Source organism: Carcharhinus amblyrhynchos, chromosome 7, assembly GCF_965287045.1.
Source record: "Carcharhinus amblyrhynchos chromosome 7, sCarAmb.v2.hapA, whole genome shotgun sequence".
In the NCBI taxonomy this organism is placed as follows: Eukaryota; Metazoa; Chordata; class Chondrichthyes; order Carcharhiniformes; family Carcharhinidae; genus Carcharhinus; species Carcharhinus amblyrhynchos.
Window position 1 is genome coordinate 128,013,735 of NC_137330.1, and position 17,715 is coordinate 128,031,449.

The 17,715-nt window shown below is 48.3% G+C and overlaps 1 protein-coding gene across 1 annotated transcript in view; it reads left to right on the forward strand.

The window, feature by feature from the left end:
• The window catches only part of LOC145345624 (dynein axonemal heavy chain 8-like), a gene marked incomplete at its 3' end in the record, with an annotated part of 1,250,971 nt that overhangs the window by 1,075,624 nt on the left and 157,632 nt on the right, over positions 1-17,715 (forward strand). Inside the window, exons 60-61 of the mRNA XM_080193458.1 lie at positions 3,784-3,997; positions 6,236-6,345. Coding sequence (XP_080049584.1) covers positions 3,784-3,997; positions 6,236-6,345 — 324 coding nt within the window. The remainder of the gene's footprint in view (positions 1-3,783; positions 3,998-6,235; positions 6,346-17,715) is intronic.

Genomic DNA, 17,715 nt, shown 5'->3' on the forward strand with positions numbered 1-17,715 from the left:
TGAAAAACAACCCTCTACAACCATACTCTGGCTACTGTCCTCAAGCCAGTTTTGTGCCCATTTAGTTACCTCACCCTGGACCTCGTGAGATTTAAGCTAATATAACAACCCTACAATGCGGTACCTTGTCAAAGGCCTTGCTAAAGTCCATGTACAAAGAACAAAAAAAATTACATGCAGGAACAGGCCCTTCGGCCCTCCAAGCCTGCACTGACCATGCTACCCAATTTAATTAAAACCCCTGACCCTTCCGGGGACCATATCCCTCTATTCCCATCTTATTCATGTACTTGCCAAGATGCCTCTTAAAAGTCACTACTGTATCTGCTTCCACTACTCCTCTGACCACGAGTTGAAAGCACCCACCACTTGCTGTGTAAAAAATCTGCCTCGTACATCTCTTTTAAAGCTTGCCCCTCACATCTTAAACCTGGGCCCTTAGTAATTGACTCTTCCACCCTGGGAAATAACTTCTCACTATCCTCTCTGTTTGTGCCCCACATAATCTTGTAGACTTCTATTAGGTTGTCCCTCAACCTCCGACATTCCAGCAAGAACAAACCAAGTTTTTCCAATCTCTTCTCATAGCTAATGCTCACCATACCAGGCAACATCCTCGTAAATCTTTTCAATACCCTCTCCAAAGCCTTCACATCCTTCTGGTAGTGTGGCGACCAGAATTGAACAGTATATTCCAAGTGCGGCCTAACTAAGGTTCTATAAAGCTGCAACATGACCGGTTGATGAAGGCAAGATACTGTATGCCTTCTCCACCTGCACTGCCACTTTCAGTGGCCTGTGTACCTGTCCACCCAGGTCCCTTTGCCTACCAACCTCTTAAGGGTTCTGCCATTTACTGTATATTTCCTATCTGCATTAGATCTTCAAAATGCATTACCTCACATTTGTCCAGATTAAACTTCATCTGCCATCTCTCCGCCCAAGTCTCCAACTGATCTATATCCTGCTGTATCCTCTGATGGCCCTCATCACTATCTGCAAATCCACCAACCTTTGTGTCGTCCGCAAACTTACTAATCAAACCAGTTACATTTTCCTCCAAATAATTTTACAAATAGCAAAGGATCCAGCACTGATCCCTGATGAACGCCACTTGTCACAGCTCTCTATTCAGAAATGTACGCTTCTACTGCTATCCTCTGTCTTCTTTGACCGAGCCAGTTTTGTATCCACCTTGCCAGCTCACCTCAGAACCCATGCGACTTCACCTTCTGCACCAGTCTGCCATGAGAGAACTTGTCAAAGGCCTTACTGAAGTCCATGTAGGCAACATCCACTGCCTTACCCTCATCAATCATCTTTGTCACTTCCTCAAAAGACTCCTTCAAGTTAGTAAGATATCTCCTCCCCTTCACAAAATGACGTTGCCTCTCACTAACATGTCCATTTATTTCCAAGTGGGAATAAATCCTGTTTCGAAGAATCCTCTCCAATAATTTCCCTGCCACTGATGTAAGGCTCACCAGCCTGTAGTTACCTGGATTATTCTTGCTACCCTTCTTAAACAAAGGATCATTGTCTATTCTCCAATCCTCTGGGACCTCCCCTGTGGCCAGTGAGGATACAAAGATTTCTCTCAAGGCCCCAGCAATTTCCTCCCTTGCCTCTCAGTATTCTGGGGTATATCCCATCAGGTCCTGTGGACTTGTCTACCTTAATGTTTCCCAAGAACCCCAATACCACCTCCTTTTTGATCTCAACATGGCTCAAACTATCCGCACATCCTTTCCCAGAATCATCATCCACCAAGTTCTTTTCTTTGGTGAATACTGACGCAAAGTACTCATTTAATACCTCACCCACTTCCTCTGGTTCCATGCATGGATTCCCTCCCTTGTTCTTGAGTGGGCCAACCCTCTCCCTGGCAAACCTCTTGCTCTTTACAAATGTATAAAAAGCCTTGGGATTTTTCTTAATCCTACTGGACAATGCTTTAATCACTTTCAGTGATTGTGTGCCTGTACACCCAGATCCCTTTCCCTATCAATACTCTTAAGGGTTCTGCCATTCACTGTATATTCCTTATCTGTATTAGACCTCCCTAAATGCATTACCTCTCATTTGTCCAGATTAAACTCCATCTGCCATCCCTCCGCCCAAGTCTCCAGCTGATCTATATCCTGCTGTATCCTCCGATGGTTCACATTGCTATCCACAAATCCACCAACCTTTGTGTCATCCGCAAACTTACTAATCAAACCAGATACATTTTCCTCCAAATGATTTATATATATATTACAAACAGCAACTATACCTTTCCTATTCCTGAGCTCTACCCATATTGCCTATGGACAACATCAATGGCAATGCCCTCACCTACCTTCCTGATTACGCCTTCAAAAAACTCAGGTTTGTGAGACTTGATTTTCTGCTCACAAAGGCATGCTGAATGTCCCTAATCTGCCCTTGTGTCCCTAAATGCCTGTAGATCCTATGTCTCAAAATACCTTCTAACAATTTACCCACCACAGATGTGAGGGTCCCCAACCTGTAGTTCCCAGCCTTTTCCCTGAAGCCCTTTTTAAACAAAGGCACAACATTTGCCACCTTCCAATCTTCAGATACCTCACCTGTGACTATCAATGATTCAAATATCTCTGCTAGGGGACCAGCAATTTCCTCACTCACCTCCCAAAATGTCCTGGGATACACTTCATCAGGTCCTGGGGATTTATCTACCTTGATGCGCTTTAAGACTTCCAGCACCACTTCCTCTGTAATATGTACACTCCTCAAGACATCACTATTTAGCTCCCCAAGTTTCCTAATATCCATGCTTTTCTCAACAGTAAATACTAATGAGAAATACTCATTTAGGAACTCACCCATCTTTTGTGGATCCACACATAGATGACATTGTTGATCCTTATGAGGCCCTATTCTGTCTCTTGTTACTCTTTTGGCCTTATGTATTTGTAGAAACTCCTTGAATTCTCCTTTGCCTTATCTGCCAAAACTATTTTGTGTACCCTTTTTGACCTCCTGATTTCTCTCTTAACTCTACTCCTATACCCCCTATATTCTTCAAGGGATTTACTTGATCCCAGCTGCCAGCACTTCAGATCAAGATTGTCTAAACAATTTCCAGCATTGTGTATTGCTTTAAATGTAAAAGAGATGATGCTCAGCACTCACTTCCAGAGCTACCACCTTGCACATTGCCTTAATAACTGTTTTGCCAGCTCCTTCTCTGCAAATGCAGCTCGCAGTCTCTCAATTAGCAAATCTCATCCCAAAGAACTTGTATGTCTGTCTCAGAAAGGTTTTGAGTGGCCCCCTTATCCTACAAGCTTGGGTTGTCTGAGGCCTTCTTTGAGATCTTTCAGTTGCTGAGAAACCATAAGGGGTAATTCAGTAAAAAAAATCACTGTCAAAAGCTGGAGGAGAAAACTGAACCCTGTGTGTCTATTGCATCATCAGGAACCTTCTGTCTCCTTAAATTGAAGTAGGATTTTAAAATCCATGACATGAAATTTCTACCATTCACCCTTGCATGATTTATAGCATGATGCACAAGAGTTTCACATCTGGCTTACCATTTGATATGTTAACCAATTAACCTAATAAGTTCCAGTAGAATCACTACAGCAATTCAGTGGAGGCCAGAAGTTGTAAATGGCTGTCACAATTTCAATCGCTGCTTACTCTCTGATAAGGAGATGGGTTTTTTTTGGATGGACAAGCTAATTTCGAAGAACCTTATACATGAGTTAGTTTCATATATCGAGCAAACATCTGTTTATCGTGTTTTGTATCTTTCAGATTACTAATGAAATAGTCCGTCAGATGATCGAAATGCATGGAATGTACAACTTGGATAAACCAGGCGATTTTACTAAAATAGTTGATGTACAATTAATGGCAGCAATGATCCATCCAGGGGGAGGACGCAATGACATTCCTCAACGTTTAAAGAGGCATTTTACAATCTTCAACTGTACACTGCCTACCAATGCTTCAATCGACAAAATCTTCGGTAATAGCCAGCTCTCACCTTTTCCATCAAATATTCCAGTTTTATACAAATGTATAGTTCTGCTGGACATTGAACTTGCCCTATAAATATTCAATACTGCTAATTTTAACTGCCTGTTTACTATCACAGAGAAGTTCATTTTTGAACAAAGCATTTAGGTTGCAAAATTGGGCTGTGGAATACCCAATAATTTTAGTGCCAGGTTTAAAAACTGCTAGCAATATGCTCCCTACAACTTGCAATGCATCCCACATCAATTGCCATCTTTTAAAGGATACTCATTACTCTGCAATTATTTTCTCTTCAGATATTCATCCAATTCTCCTTTGGAGGCCATGATTGAATTTGCCCCACCACAATCAAAGGCAGGACATTATCGATCCTAACTATTTGTTGTCCCATTGGTTCTTTCACCATTTATATTATCTCGGTCTCCTCTGATTCTTCCACTAATGAGAATTTGTTTTATCGGTAACCTAAATCTTTTAAAATGACAGCTGAAATTTTCTGGCACCCCAACTCCCCAACCACGCCCCCCCCCCCACACATCCCTTCCCACTCATGCACTCCTGTAATAGGTTTCCCATGATGGAAGTGTATCACCATTGGCTGTTGGTGGGATATTCCAAATCTGCCAAAATCAACAGCAATTTGCATGGCTTGTTCATCTTTCTGTCAGACAACCTAGAGCAGTGGTCAACATCAGCGGGAACAGAAGATCCTATCGGCGAGTAGGGCTGGAAGGTCCCAACCTACCAATCTGTTTCCTCAATGTTTCCTGATTAACACTTGATCTGCTTCATTCCTAAAGACCTGATCTAGCAATGCTTCATTCCTCATTGGATTGGAAACATACTGAACAAGAAAGTTCTCCTGAACACATCTCAAAAACTCTCCCCACTCTGCCCTTTACACTAGTACAATCCCAATTTATATCAGGTGTGGCAAAGTGGTTAACACTGCTGCCTCACAGCGCCAGGGGCCTGTGTTCAATTTCAGTCCTGGGTCGCTGTCTGTGTGGAGTTTATACATTTTCTCCAAATATGCATTGGTTTACCTTGGTTGCTCCAGTTTCCTCCCATTTCCAAAAATATGTGGGTTTGGTTGATTGGCCATGCTAAATTACCTCTTAGAACATAGAACATTACAGCGCAGTACAGGTCCTTCGGCCCTCGATGTTGCGCCAATGAGAGGAACCAATCTAATGACCCTCTAACCTAAACTATTCCAATGTTATCCATATATATGTATCCATATATATATATATCTTAGTATCAGGAAGAATAGCAGAATAAATATGTGGGGTTAAGGGGATAGGGCCTGGGTGGAATTGTTATTGGTGTAGGCTCGATGTGCTGAATGGCCTCCTCTGTACTGTAGGGATTCTATGACACTATTCTATGAATTAAAATCCCTTGATATCACTACTGTATGATTTTTCCATATTGTAAAACTGAATTATTGATGTAAATTGCAGTTGTTAGGATACCAGATCTGAAGTTCCAAGGTATATTATGAAGCCTGACTAGAACTTAACAATTTTCTATTTTGACATTAATGTGACACACTGGGAAGTTTTGTTCAAAACAAACTTTATTTAATATAATATTTGATTATAACAAATTAATTAACTTAGCATTTAACAATTGAACAATATGTAAACATGACAAAACACAATTCTTAACTGCTAACTTATCACTATGCATTCCAAACAAATAATATATTTCTTATAGACCTAAACCTGTCTTTAAAATTAGTTCGCAAAACACAGGCATGCTTGCTTACACTTATGTTACCTGTCTTGGAGTTTTCAGAAAGTCTTTGGAGAGAGAGCGAGACAGAGAGAGACACTATTTTCTTTTGGCAGCCCAGACAACAACTGTTTGAAGTTTAAAATGAAAATGGAACTGGGCTTTCCTGCAAGCTTTGTTTCTCCCATTAATCACATGACGCTATTCCTATCAATCAACCTAATCAAAAACTCACAAAGTACAGCATGCTAAGTCCAAAATCCCAAGAGAAGCTAAATAAACAAAAGGTCCATTAACTCTATGAAGTATCACACTCCTCAGTAGCTTATTAGCCCATACTCTTAGCATCAGCAGCATGTTTCCCAGACAAATTGACTCTTGTAACAAAACACTGCCTCTTCAAGCAACCTGTGTTAAACATAAAGTATATCAAAATAGCACTGTGTCATCAAATAACCAATGAATATTTTGTTTGTATCGTTGGCAGGAATTATTGGAAATGGGTATTTTCACCCAGCCAGATACTTCGCTGCTGAAATCAGTGACATGATAACAAAACTTGTTGTCATTAGCAGAACCCTCTGGCAGTGGACAAAGGTACTGACACTATCAAAATGGCTAGCATTCCAATCTTATGATTTTATGAATACAAGTGAATAAGTTCATCAGGAAAGATATTCACAAGAGGGGTAACTTAATGGAAGAATTCTGCCACAAATTGTGCATGAAAGTAATTGAGTTAAATCCCTGAGTGCTGAAACCCAGGAAATCATTTCTCCATTTTTAATTCATAAAAACATAATACATATAAGTAGTAATGGATAATTTGACATCCAACCCTGCTCCCCATTTAATATATCAAACCAGATTTAATGCCCCAACACTATTTGCTCTGCTCCCTTGATTCCTCAGGAGATTAAAAATCTATATTCCACTCTCTAATATGTAGAATAATATAACATCCACAACATCTTGGAGTAGAGAATGTCAAAGAATCACAATCCTATATGAAGAAATTGTTCCTCCTCTCAATGCCGATCCTGAAACTGTGCCCTCATTTTTTAGATTCCCCAGCCAGTGGAGCACTCTGTCAAGGCCTTTAGAATCTTCTGAGTTTCGATGAAATTGCCTCTCACTCTTCTAAATTCCAGAGAATATTGGTCTAATTTACTCAGTCTCTCTTCATAGGATATCCCTGGAGCCAATCTAATGTGCCTTAGTTATACAAACTCCAATGCAAGTGTATCCTCTCCTAGATATTGAGATCAAAAGTGCATTCATTGCAGCTAATGTGATCTCACGAAAGCCGGATACAACTGTATTCAGAATTTCTCATTATTCCATTACTTTGCAATAAAGGATAACATGCTATTTGCCTTCCAAACTCTCTCATTTTCTTGCACATCATCCTTTTCTTTTACTCTAATGTTTTATGAGCCAGTCTTACTTTATTAATTTTTTTCAATGGAATATATTTTTTGTCTTAGGAACATAAGAACATAAGAAATAGGAGCAGGAGTAGGCCATCCAGCCCTTCAAGCCTGCCCCGCCATTCAGTAAGGTCATGACTGATCTGAAGTGGATCAGTTCCACTTTCCCACCTGCTCCCCACAACCCTTAATTCCCTTATCTATCACAAATGTATCTACCCGTGACTTAAACATATTCAATGAGGTAGCCTCCACCACTTCAATGGGCAGAGAATTCCAAAGATTCACCACCCTCTCAGAGAAGAAGTTTCTCCTCAACTCTGTTCTAAACTGCACCCCCCCCCCAACTTATTTTGAGGCTGTGCCCTCTCGTTCTGGTTTCCTTTCTAAGTGGAAAGAATCTCTCTATCTCTACCCTATCTAGCCCCTTCATTATCTTGTAAGTCTCTATAAGATCCCCCCTCAGCCTTCTAAACTCCAACGAGTGCAGGCCCAGTCTATTTAATCTCTCCTCATAAGCTAACCCCCTCATCTCCGGTATCAGCCTAGTGAACCTTCTCTGTACTCCCTCCAAGGCCAATATATCCTTTCACAAGTGTGGCGACCAAAACTGCACACAGTACTCCAGCTGCGGCCTCACCAGTGCCCTGTACAGTTGCAGCAAGACCTCCCTACTTTTATATTCTATCCCCCTCACTATAAAGGCCAACATTCCATTCGCCTTCTTGATCACCTGCTGCACCTGCAGACTGGGTTTTTACGATTCGTGCACAAGGACCCCCAGGTCCCTCTGCACTGTAGCATGCTGCAACTTTTCACTATTTAAGTAAAAGTCTTGTTTCTTAAAATGTTTCCCACTGTTTATTTACAACCAGACCTTTTAACCTATTTCCCCAAATAACTTTAGCCAGCTTTCCTTGTATACCTGTGCAATTAGAGTCTCTGGACATGATTTCATCTTCAAGCTGCGCCCATTTTCCAGCACAAAAACTCAGTAAAGCTGGGCTTGAGGCGAGTAGCATGATCCAAACCGGTTACCTCTTTATCAAGGTCCAAAAATGGCCACAATCGGGACCACGCCCGAAATGGGTGCAACAGCCATTTAAATGCATTTCTGCCTGAGATCAGTGGAGGGATGGCGTCTGCTGCCACTCTGCTTGAAATTCGTGGGACAGGGAAGGGGGTCTACTGCCATCCTGCCTGAGATTGGTGGAAGGGAAAATGGGGTGCGCTGCCACTCTGCCCGATATCAATGGAGGGAAAGGGGGATCCGCTACCACTCTGCTTGAGATCAGTGGAGGAGAAGGGGTAGTCCGTTACCACCCTGCATGACATCATTGGAGGGAAAGGGGGGATCCGCTGCCACTCTGCCTGAGATCGATTGGGGGGCAGAGGGGTCCATTATCACTCTGCTTGAGATTGGTGAGGATGGGAAGGAGTTCCAGTGTCACTCTGCCTGAGTTCAGTAGAGGGAAGGGGGGTCCGCTGCCACTCTGCCTGAGATCGATGAGAGGCAGGAGGGTCCACTACCACTCTGTTTGAGATTGGTGGGGGGGGAGGGAGTTCCGGTGCCATTCTGCCTGAGATCGGTGGGGGGAAGGGAGGTCCACTGCCACTCTGCCTGAGATCGGTGGCGGGAAGGGGGTTCCGCTGCCACTCTGCCTGAGATCGATGGGGGGAAGCGGGGTTCTGCTACTACTCTGCCTGAGATCGGTGAGGGGGGAGTGAAGGGTGTTCCGCTGCCACTCTGTCTGAGATCGACTGGGTGGGAGGGGGTGCGCTGCCACTCTGCTTGAGATCAATGGGGGAGGGGGAGATTCCAGTGCCACTCTGCCTGAGATCAGTTGAGGGGAGGGGCCCACGATCGGTCTGGGTGGCAGGGGGAGTGGGGAGATAAGGGGTCAGTAATGTTGTGGGGGAGAGGCAATATCTGTGGCAGACAGGGGAAGGCATTATTTGGCCCAGGAGGGATCTGGCCGGGAAGCAGCATTGCATTTTTTTTTCTGTACATACGCATTTGTCAGCTCCGATTGGAGCGGCAAAGTTTCAGGCATGTTAAGCCCACTTGTGCAGACATATGCAGCACGATTCAGAGTTGCTGATATTTTTTGAGGTAGAGTGCATATGGGGGCGCCTCAGAACAGGTCTAAAAATGGCATCCGAAACCCTTCCAGTTTCAAGTCCACCTAGCACTTAGAATCAAAATGATAAAATAGGATCCATAGAGTCATTGAGCAATATAGCACTAAAAAACAAGCCCTTCAGCCCAACCAGTCCATTGACTTGGTTTAGTTTTAAGATTCTTGTTTATGATTGGAATATGTTGTTTCCAAGCTAATTGTGGAATTTAACTGTATTGTGATCACTTCCCAGTAGATCTTTAACAATGGCATACTAATAAACCCTGCTTCATTAGGCAATATTAGATTTAAACAGCTTTACCCGAGTTGGTGCCACAAAATACTACACAAAGAACAAAGGAAAATATAGCACAGGAACACGCCCTTTGGCCCTCCAAGCCTGTGCTGATCATGATGCACTAACTAAATTTTAAAAAAACTGCCCTTACTTGATCCACTTCTCTCTATTCCCTTTCTATTTATGTACCCATCCAGATACCTGTTAAATGTTGCTGCTTCCACTTCCTCCTCTGGCACCCACCACTCCCTGTGTGAAAAACTTCCCCCGCACATCTCATAAGAACATAAGAACATAAGAAATAGGAGCAGGAGTAGGCCATTTAGCCCTTCGAGCCTGCACCACCATTCAATAAGATCATGGCTGATCTGTCGTGGCTCAGTTCCACATTCCCGCCCTCTCCCCATAACCCTTAATCCCCTCGCTTATCAAAAACCCATCAACCCGCCTGAACCTGTGCCTCCTCATAATTGGCACTTTTACCCTTAGAAAAACGCTTCTGACTATCCACGCTATCTATGCCTCTCATCATTTTGTAGATCTCTTTCAAGTCTCCCCTCAGCCTCCATCTTTCCAGTGAAAACAATACTAGTTTATTCAACCTCCCCTCATAGCCAACACCTTCAAGACCAGGCAACACTCTGGTGAACCTTCTTTGCACTCTCTCCAAAGCTTCCACATCCTTCTGGTAGTGTGGCAATCAGAACTCCATGCAATAGTCCAAATGTGGCCTAACCAAGATTTTATATAGCTGCAACATGGTTTGTTTGAAACCATTCTAAAATTTCTAGAACACCTTTGTCAATTTCATTAGTCCAGTCTATATTAGACCCTAAGACCGTAAGACGTAGAAGCAGATGGGCACTCAGCCCATCGAGTCCGCTCTGCCAATCATGGCTGATATTTTTCACATCCTCATTCTCCTGTCTTTTCCCCATAACCTCTGACCCCTTATTAATCAAGAACCTATCTGTCTCTCTCTTAAAGACACTCAATGACCTGGCCTCAACAGCCCTCTAAGGCAAAAAATTCCACAGATTCACCACTCTCTGGCTGAAGAAATTCGTCCTCATCTCCGTTTTAAAGGATCATCCCTTTAGCCTGAGATTATGCCCTCTAGTTCTAATTTTTCCTACTAGTGGAAACATCTTCTCCACATCCACTCTATCCAGGCCTCGCAGTATCCTGTAAGTTTCAATAAGAAACCGCCCCCCCCCCACCCCCCCGCATCCTTCCAAACTCCAACGAGTACAGACCCAGAATCCTCAACCTTTCTTCATGCAACAAGCTCTTCATTCCAGGGATCATTCTTGATAACCTTCTCTGGATCCTTTCCAAGGCCAGCACATCCTTCCTTAGATATGGGGCCCAAAACTGCTCAAATTACTCCAATGGGGTCTGACCAATGGGGTCTGATGTACTTCTGACTTGTGCAGCCTCAGAAGTATATCTCTGCTCTTGTATTCTGGCCCTTTTGACATGAATGCTAATATTGCATTTGCCTTCCTAACTGTTGACTGAACCTACACATTAATCTTAAGAGAATCTTGAACAATGGCTCCCAAATCCGTTTGTGTTTCTGATTTCCAAAACATTTTCCCATTTATCAAATAGTCTATGCCTTCATTCTTCCCTCCAAGGTGCATAACCTTACATGTTGACACATTGTATTCCATCTGCCACTTCTTTGCGCACCCTCCTAACCTGTCCAAGTCCCTCTGCAGCACCACATCCCCCACTTCCTCAATACTACCTGACCCTCTACATATCTTTGTATCATCTGCAAACTTAGCAACAGTGCCTTCAGTTCCTTCCTCCAAATCGTTAATGTATATTGTGAAAAGTTGTGGTCACAGCACTGACCCTGGAGGCACACCACTGGTCACCAGCTGCCATCCTGAAAAAGACCCCTTTATTCCCACTCTCTGCCTTCTGCCAGTCAGTATTAAGATTAAAGACCCCCAAACTGTTAACTGATATTCCTTACAAGTTCCAATATTACTTTGTTTAACGCTTTGTCCAATGATATAACTACTGTTAGGGGATGTGGGCTAGAAAATACTCCTATCTATATTTTCTCACCCTTGCTATTTCTCATTTCTTCCTATACTGATACTTCCTGATTTTCTGAGTAAGAATCTTACCCATTCATGCCGTTATGGTGCCAACGGAGGCTGGAAAACATCCCACTCCCAGGCCCAGACTGGACAACCTCCCACTCCCAGGCCCAGGCTGGACAACATCCCACTCCAAGGCCCAGGCTGGACAATCTCCCACTCCCAGGACCAGGCTGGACAACCTCCCACTCCCAGGCCCACGCTGGACAATCTCCCACTCCCAGGCCCAGGCTGGACAATCTCCCACTCCCAGACCCAGGCTGGACAATCTCCCACTCCCAGGCCCAGGCTGGACAATCTCCCACTCCCAGGCCCAGGCTGGACAACCTCCCACTCCCAGGCCCAGGCTGGACAATCACCCACTCCCAGGCCCAGGCTGGACAATCTCCCACTCCCAGGCCCAGGCTGGACAATCTCCCACTCCCAGGCCCAGGCTGGACAACCTCCCACTCCCAGGCCCAGGCTGGACAACCTCCCACTCCCAGGCCCAGGCTGGACAATCTCCCACTCCCAGGACCAGGCTGGACAACTTCCCACTCCCAGGCCCAGGCTGGACAATCTCCCACTCCCCAGCCCAGGCTGGACAACCTCCCACTCCCAGGACCAGGCTGGACAACTTCCCACTCCCAGGACCAGACTGGACAACTTCCCACTCCCAGGACCAGACTGGACAACTTCCCACTCCCAGGACCAGACTGGACAACTTCCCACTCCCAGGACCAGACTGGACAACTTCCCACTCCCAGGACCAGACTGGACAACTTCCCACTCCCAGGACCAGACTGGACAACTTCCCACTCCCAGGACCAGACTGGACAACTTCCCACTCCCAGGACCAGACTGGACAACTTCCCACTCCCAGGACCAGGCTGGACAACTTCCCACTCCCAGGACCAGACTGGACAACTTCCCACTCCCAGGACCAGACTGGACAACTTCCCACTCCCAGGACCAGGCTGGACAATCTCCCACTCTCAGGCCCAGGCTGGACAATCTCCCACTCTCAGGCCCAGGCTGGACAATCTCGCACTCCCAGGACCAGGCTGGACAATCTCCCACTCCCAGGCCCAGGCTGGACATCTTCCCACTCCCAGGACCAGGCTGGACAATCTCCCACTCCCAGGACCAGGCTGGACAATCTCCCACTCCCAGGCCCAGGCTGGACATCTTCCCACTCCCAGGCCCAGGCTGGACAATCTCGCACTCCCAGGCCCAGGCTGGACAATCTCCCACTCCCAGGCCCAGTCTGGACAACTTCCCACTCCCAGGCCCAGGCTGGACCACCTCCCACTCCCAGGCCCAGGCTGGACAACGTCCCACTGCCAGGCGCAGGCTGGACAATCTCCCACTCCCAGGCCCAGGCTGGACAACTTCCCACTCCCAGGCCCAGGCTGGACAACCTCCCACTCCCAGGCCCAGGCTGGACAACCTCCCACTCCCGGGCCCAGGCTGGACAACCTCCCACTCCCAGGACCAGGCTGGACAACTTCCCACTCCCAGGACCAGACTGGACAACTTCCCACTCCCAGGCCCAGGCTGGACAATCTCGCACTCCCAGGCCCAGGCTGGACAACCTCCCACTCCCAGGCCCAGGCTGGACAACTTCCCACTCCCAGGCGCAGGCTGGACAATCTCCCACTCCCAGGCCCAGGCTGGACAACTTCCCACTCCCAGGCCCAGGCTGGACAACCTCCCACTCCCAGGCCCAGGCTGGACAACCTCCCACTCCCAGGCCCAGGCTGGACAATCTCCCACTCCCAGGACCAGGCTGGACAACTTCCCACTCCCAGGCCCAGGCTGGACAACCTCCCACTCCCAGGCCCAGGCTGGACAACCTCCCACTCCCAGGCCCAGGCTGGACAACCTCCCACTGCTAGGCGCAGGCTGGACAATCTCCCACTCCCAGGCCGAGGCTGGACATCTTCCCACTCCCAGGCCCAGGCTGGACAATCTCCCACTCCCAGCCCAGGCTGGACAACCTCCCACTCCCAGGACCAGGCTGGACAACTTCCCACTCCCAGGCCCAGGCTGGACAATCTCCCACTCCCAGGCCCAGGCTGGACAACCTCCCACTCCCAGGCCCAGTCTGGACAACCTCCCACTCCCAGGACCAGGCTGGACAACTTCCCACTCTCAGGCTCAGGCTGGACAATCTCCCACTCCCAGGCCCAGGCTGGACAATCTCCCACTCCCAGGCCCAGGCTGGACAACCTCCCACTCCCAGGACCAGGCTGGACAACTTCCCACTCCCAGGACCAGACTGGACAACTTCTCTCTCCCAGGCCCAGGCTGGACAATCTCCCACTCTCAGGCCCAGGCTGGACAACCTCCCACTCCCAGGCCCAGGCTGGACAACCTCCCACTCCCAGGACCAGGCTGGACAACCTCCCACTCCCAGGCCCAGGCTGGACAATCTCCCACTCCCAGGCCCAGGCTGGACAATCTCCCACTCCCAGGCCCAGGCTGGACAATCTCCCACTTCCAGGCCCAGGCTGGACAATGTCCCACTCTCAGGCCCAGTCTGGACAACCTCCCACTCCCAGGCCCAGGCTGGACAATCTCCCACTCCCAGGCCCAGGCTGGACAATCTCCCACTTCCAGGCCCAGGCTGGACAATCTCCCACTCTCAGGCCCAGTCTGGACAACCTCCCACTTCCAGGCCCAGGCTGGACAATCTCCCACTCTCAGGCCCAGGCTGGACAATATCCCACTCCCAGGCCCAGGCTGGACAATCTCCCACTTCCAGGCCCAGGCTGGACAATCTCCCACTCTCAGGCCCAGGCTGGACAACCTCCCACTCCCAGGCCCAGGCTGGACAACCTCCCACTCCCAGACCCAGGCTGGAGGGGCCCCCACTCCCAGACCCAGGCTGGAGGGGCCCTCACTCCCAGACCCAGGATGGAGTGGCCCCACTTCTAGACCCAGACTGTTGGGCCCCCACTCCCAGACCCAGACTGGAGGGGCCACCGCTCCCAGACCCAGACTGTTGGGCCCCCACTCCCAGACCCAGACTGGAGGGGCCACCACTCCCAAACCCAGGCTTGAGGGGCCACCACTCCCAGACCCAGACTGGAGGGGCCACCACTCCCAGACCCAGACTGGAGGGGCCACCACTCCCAGACCCAGGCTTGAGGGGCCACCACTCCCAGACCCAGGCTGGAGGGGCCCCACTCCTAGACCCAGGCTGTTGGGCCCCCACTCCTAGACCCAGTCTGGAGGGGCCCCCACTCCCAGACCCAGGCTGGAGGGCCCCCACTCCCAGACCCAGACTGGAGGGGCCCCCACTCCCAGACCCAGACTGGAGGGGCCCCCACTCCCAGACCCAGACTGGAGGGCCCCCACTCCCAGACCCAGGCTTGAGGGGCCACCACTCCTAGACCCAGACTGGAGGGGCCACCACTCCCAGACCCAGGCTGGAGGGCCCCCACTCCCAGACCCAGACTGGAGGGGCCCCCACTCCCAGACCCAGACTGGAGGGCCCCCACTCCCAGACCCAGGCTTGAGGGGCCACCACTCCCAGACCCAGGCTGGAGGGGCCCCGCTCCTAGACCCAGGCTGTTGGGCCCCCACTCCTAGACCCAGTCTGGAGGGGCCCCCACTCCCAGACCCAGGCTGGAGGGCCCCCACTCCCAGACCCAGACTGGAGGGGCCCCCACTCCCAGACCCAGACTGGAGGGCCCCCACTCCCAGACCCAGGCTTGAGGGGCCACCACTCCCAGACCCAGGCTGGAGGGGCCCCGCTCCTAGACCCAGGCTGTTGGGCCCCCACTCCTAGACCCAGTCTGGAGGGGCCCCCACTCCTAGACCCAGGCTGGAGGGGCCCCCCACTCCCAGACCCAGGCTGGAGGGGCCCCCCACTCCCAGACCCAGGCTGGAGGGGCCACCACTCCCAGACCCAGGCTGTACTCCTGCCACCATTCCCAGACTCAGCCAGAACTTTGATACTGAGTCTGGTTCTGCAGCGCAAAAGGGTGGGAGGAAGAAGAGGAGAGTGGTAGTAATAAGGGACTCAATGGTCAAAGGTACAGACAGGAGGTTCTGTGGTCAGGACAGTGACTCCCGGATGGTTTGTTGCCTCCTGGGTGCCAAGGTCAGGGGTGTCTCTGATCATGTGCACAGTGTTCTGAAGTGGGAAGGTGATCAGCCAGGTGCCATGGTACACATTGGTACCAATGATGTAGGTAGGAAAAGTGAGGAGTCCTAAAGAGAGAGTATAGAGAGCTTGGAAGGAAGTTAAAAAGCAGACCCCGAGGGTAGTAATCTCAGGATTGCTACCTGTATCACGTGCCAGTGAGGGTCAGAGTAGGATGCTTGGGCGGATGAACACATGGCTGAGGAACTGGTGTAGAGAGCAGGGTTTCCGATTCTTGGATCATTGGGACCTCTTCTGGGGCAGGTGGGACCTGTACAAGAGAGACAGGTTACACCTAAACTACAAGGGGACCAATATACTTGCAGGGAGGTTTGCTAGTGTTATTGGGGAGCATTTAAACTAGATTTGCAGGGGGATAGGAACCGGAGTGCCAGTGCAGATAATGGAGTGGGGGTAAAAAGACAGGTTAATTCAAGTAACATCACAGGAAGAGTTGAGTGTAGTGGAAATAATCTTTTGAGGTATGTCTACTTCAATGCCAGGAGTATTGTGGGGAAGACAGATGAGCTGAAGGCGTAGATTGACATGTGGAAATATGACATTATAGCCATGAGTGAAACTTGGCTACAGGAGGGGCAGAACTGGCAGCTCAATGTTCCAGGGTTCCAATGTTTCAGGCATGATAGAGGCAGAGAGATAAAAAGCGGGGGGCGGTGGCATTGTTGGTCAGGGAAAATGTTACAGCAGTACTCAGGCAGGATAGATTAGGGAGCTGTCTACAGAGGCCCTGTGGGTGGAGCTGAGAAACAGGAAAGGTATGACCACATTAATGGGGTTGTATTATAGACCACCCAATAGTCAGTGAGAATTGGAGGAGCAAATCAGCAGAGAGATAGCTGACAACTGCAAGAAACAGAAAGTTGTGATAGTAGGGGATTTTAATTTTCCACATATAGATTGGGACTCACATACTGTTAAAGGTTTAGGCGGGGTAGAGTTTGTAAAATGTGTTCAGGAGAATTTTCTACATCAGTATATAGAGGTGCCAACAAGAGAGAATGCGATATTGGATCTCCTATTGGGAAATGAGTTGGGGCAGGTGATGGATGTGAGTGTGAGGCAACACTTTAGATCCAGTGATCATAATGCCATTAGTTTCAACCTGATCATGGATAAGGATAGATCTGGTCCTCGGTTGAAGTTCTGAACTAGAAAAAGACTAAAGTTGATGAAATGAGAAGGGATCTGGGAAGAGTGGATTGGCACAGGCTGTTCTCTGGTAAGGATGTAAATGGAAAGTGGGAGGCCTTCAAAGGAGAAATTTTGAGAGTGCAGACTTTGTATGTTCCTGTCAGAATTAAAGGCAAAGTAAATAGGGATAAGGAACCTTGCTTCTCGAGGGAAATTGTAACACTGATTAAGAGGAAGAGAGAGTTGTATGTAATGTACAGGCAGCAAGGAACAGATCAGATGCTTGAGGAGTATAAAAAGTGCAAGAAGCTACTTAAGAGGGAAATCAGGAGGGCTAAAAGAAGACATGAGGTTGCTTGGGCAGACAGAGTAAAGGAAAATCCAAAGAGCTTCCACAGGTATGTAAGGAGCAAAAGGATAGTGAGGGATAAAATTGATCCTCTTGAAGACCAGAGTGGTAGACTGTGTATGGAACCAAAAGAGATGGGGGAGATGCCAAATGAGTTGGGGGAGATACTATATGGGTTTTTTGCATCTGTATTCACTAAGGAAACGGGCATGGAGTTTACGGAAATAGGGCAAAGAGGTAGGGAGGTCATGGAAGCTTTACAGATCACAGGGGAGGAGGTGCTGGCTATCTTGAGGCAAATCAGAGTGGATAAATCCCCAGGAGTGGACATGGTATTCCCACGGACCTTGAGGGAGGCTAGTGTTGAAC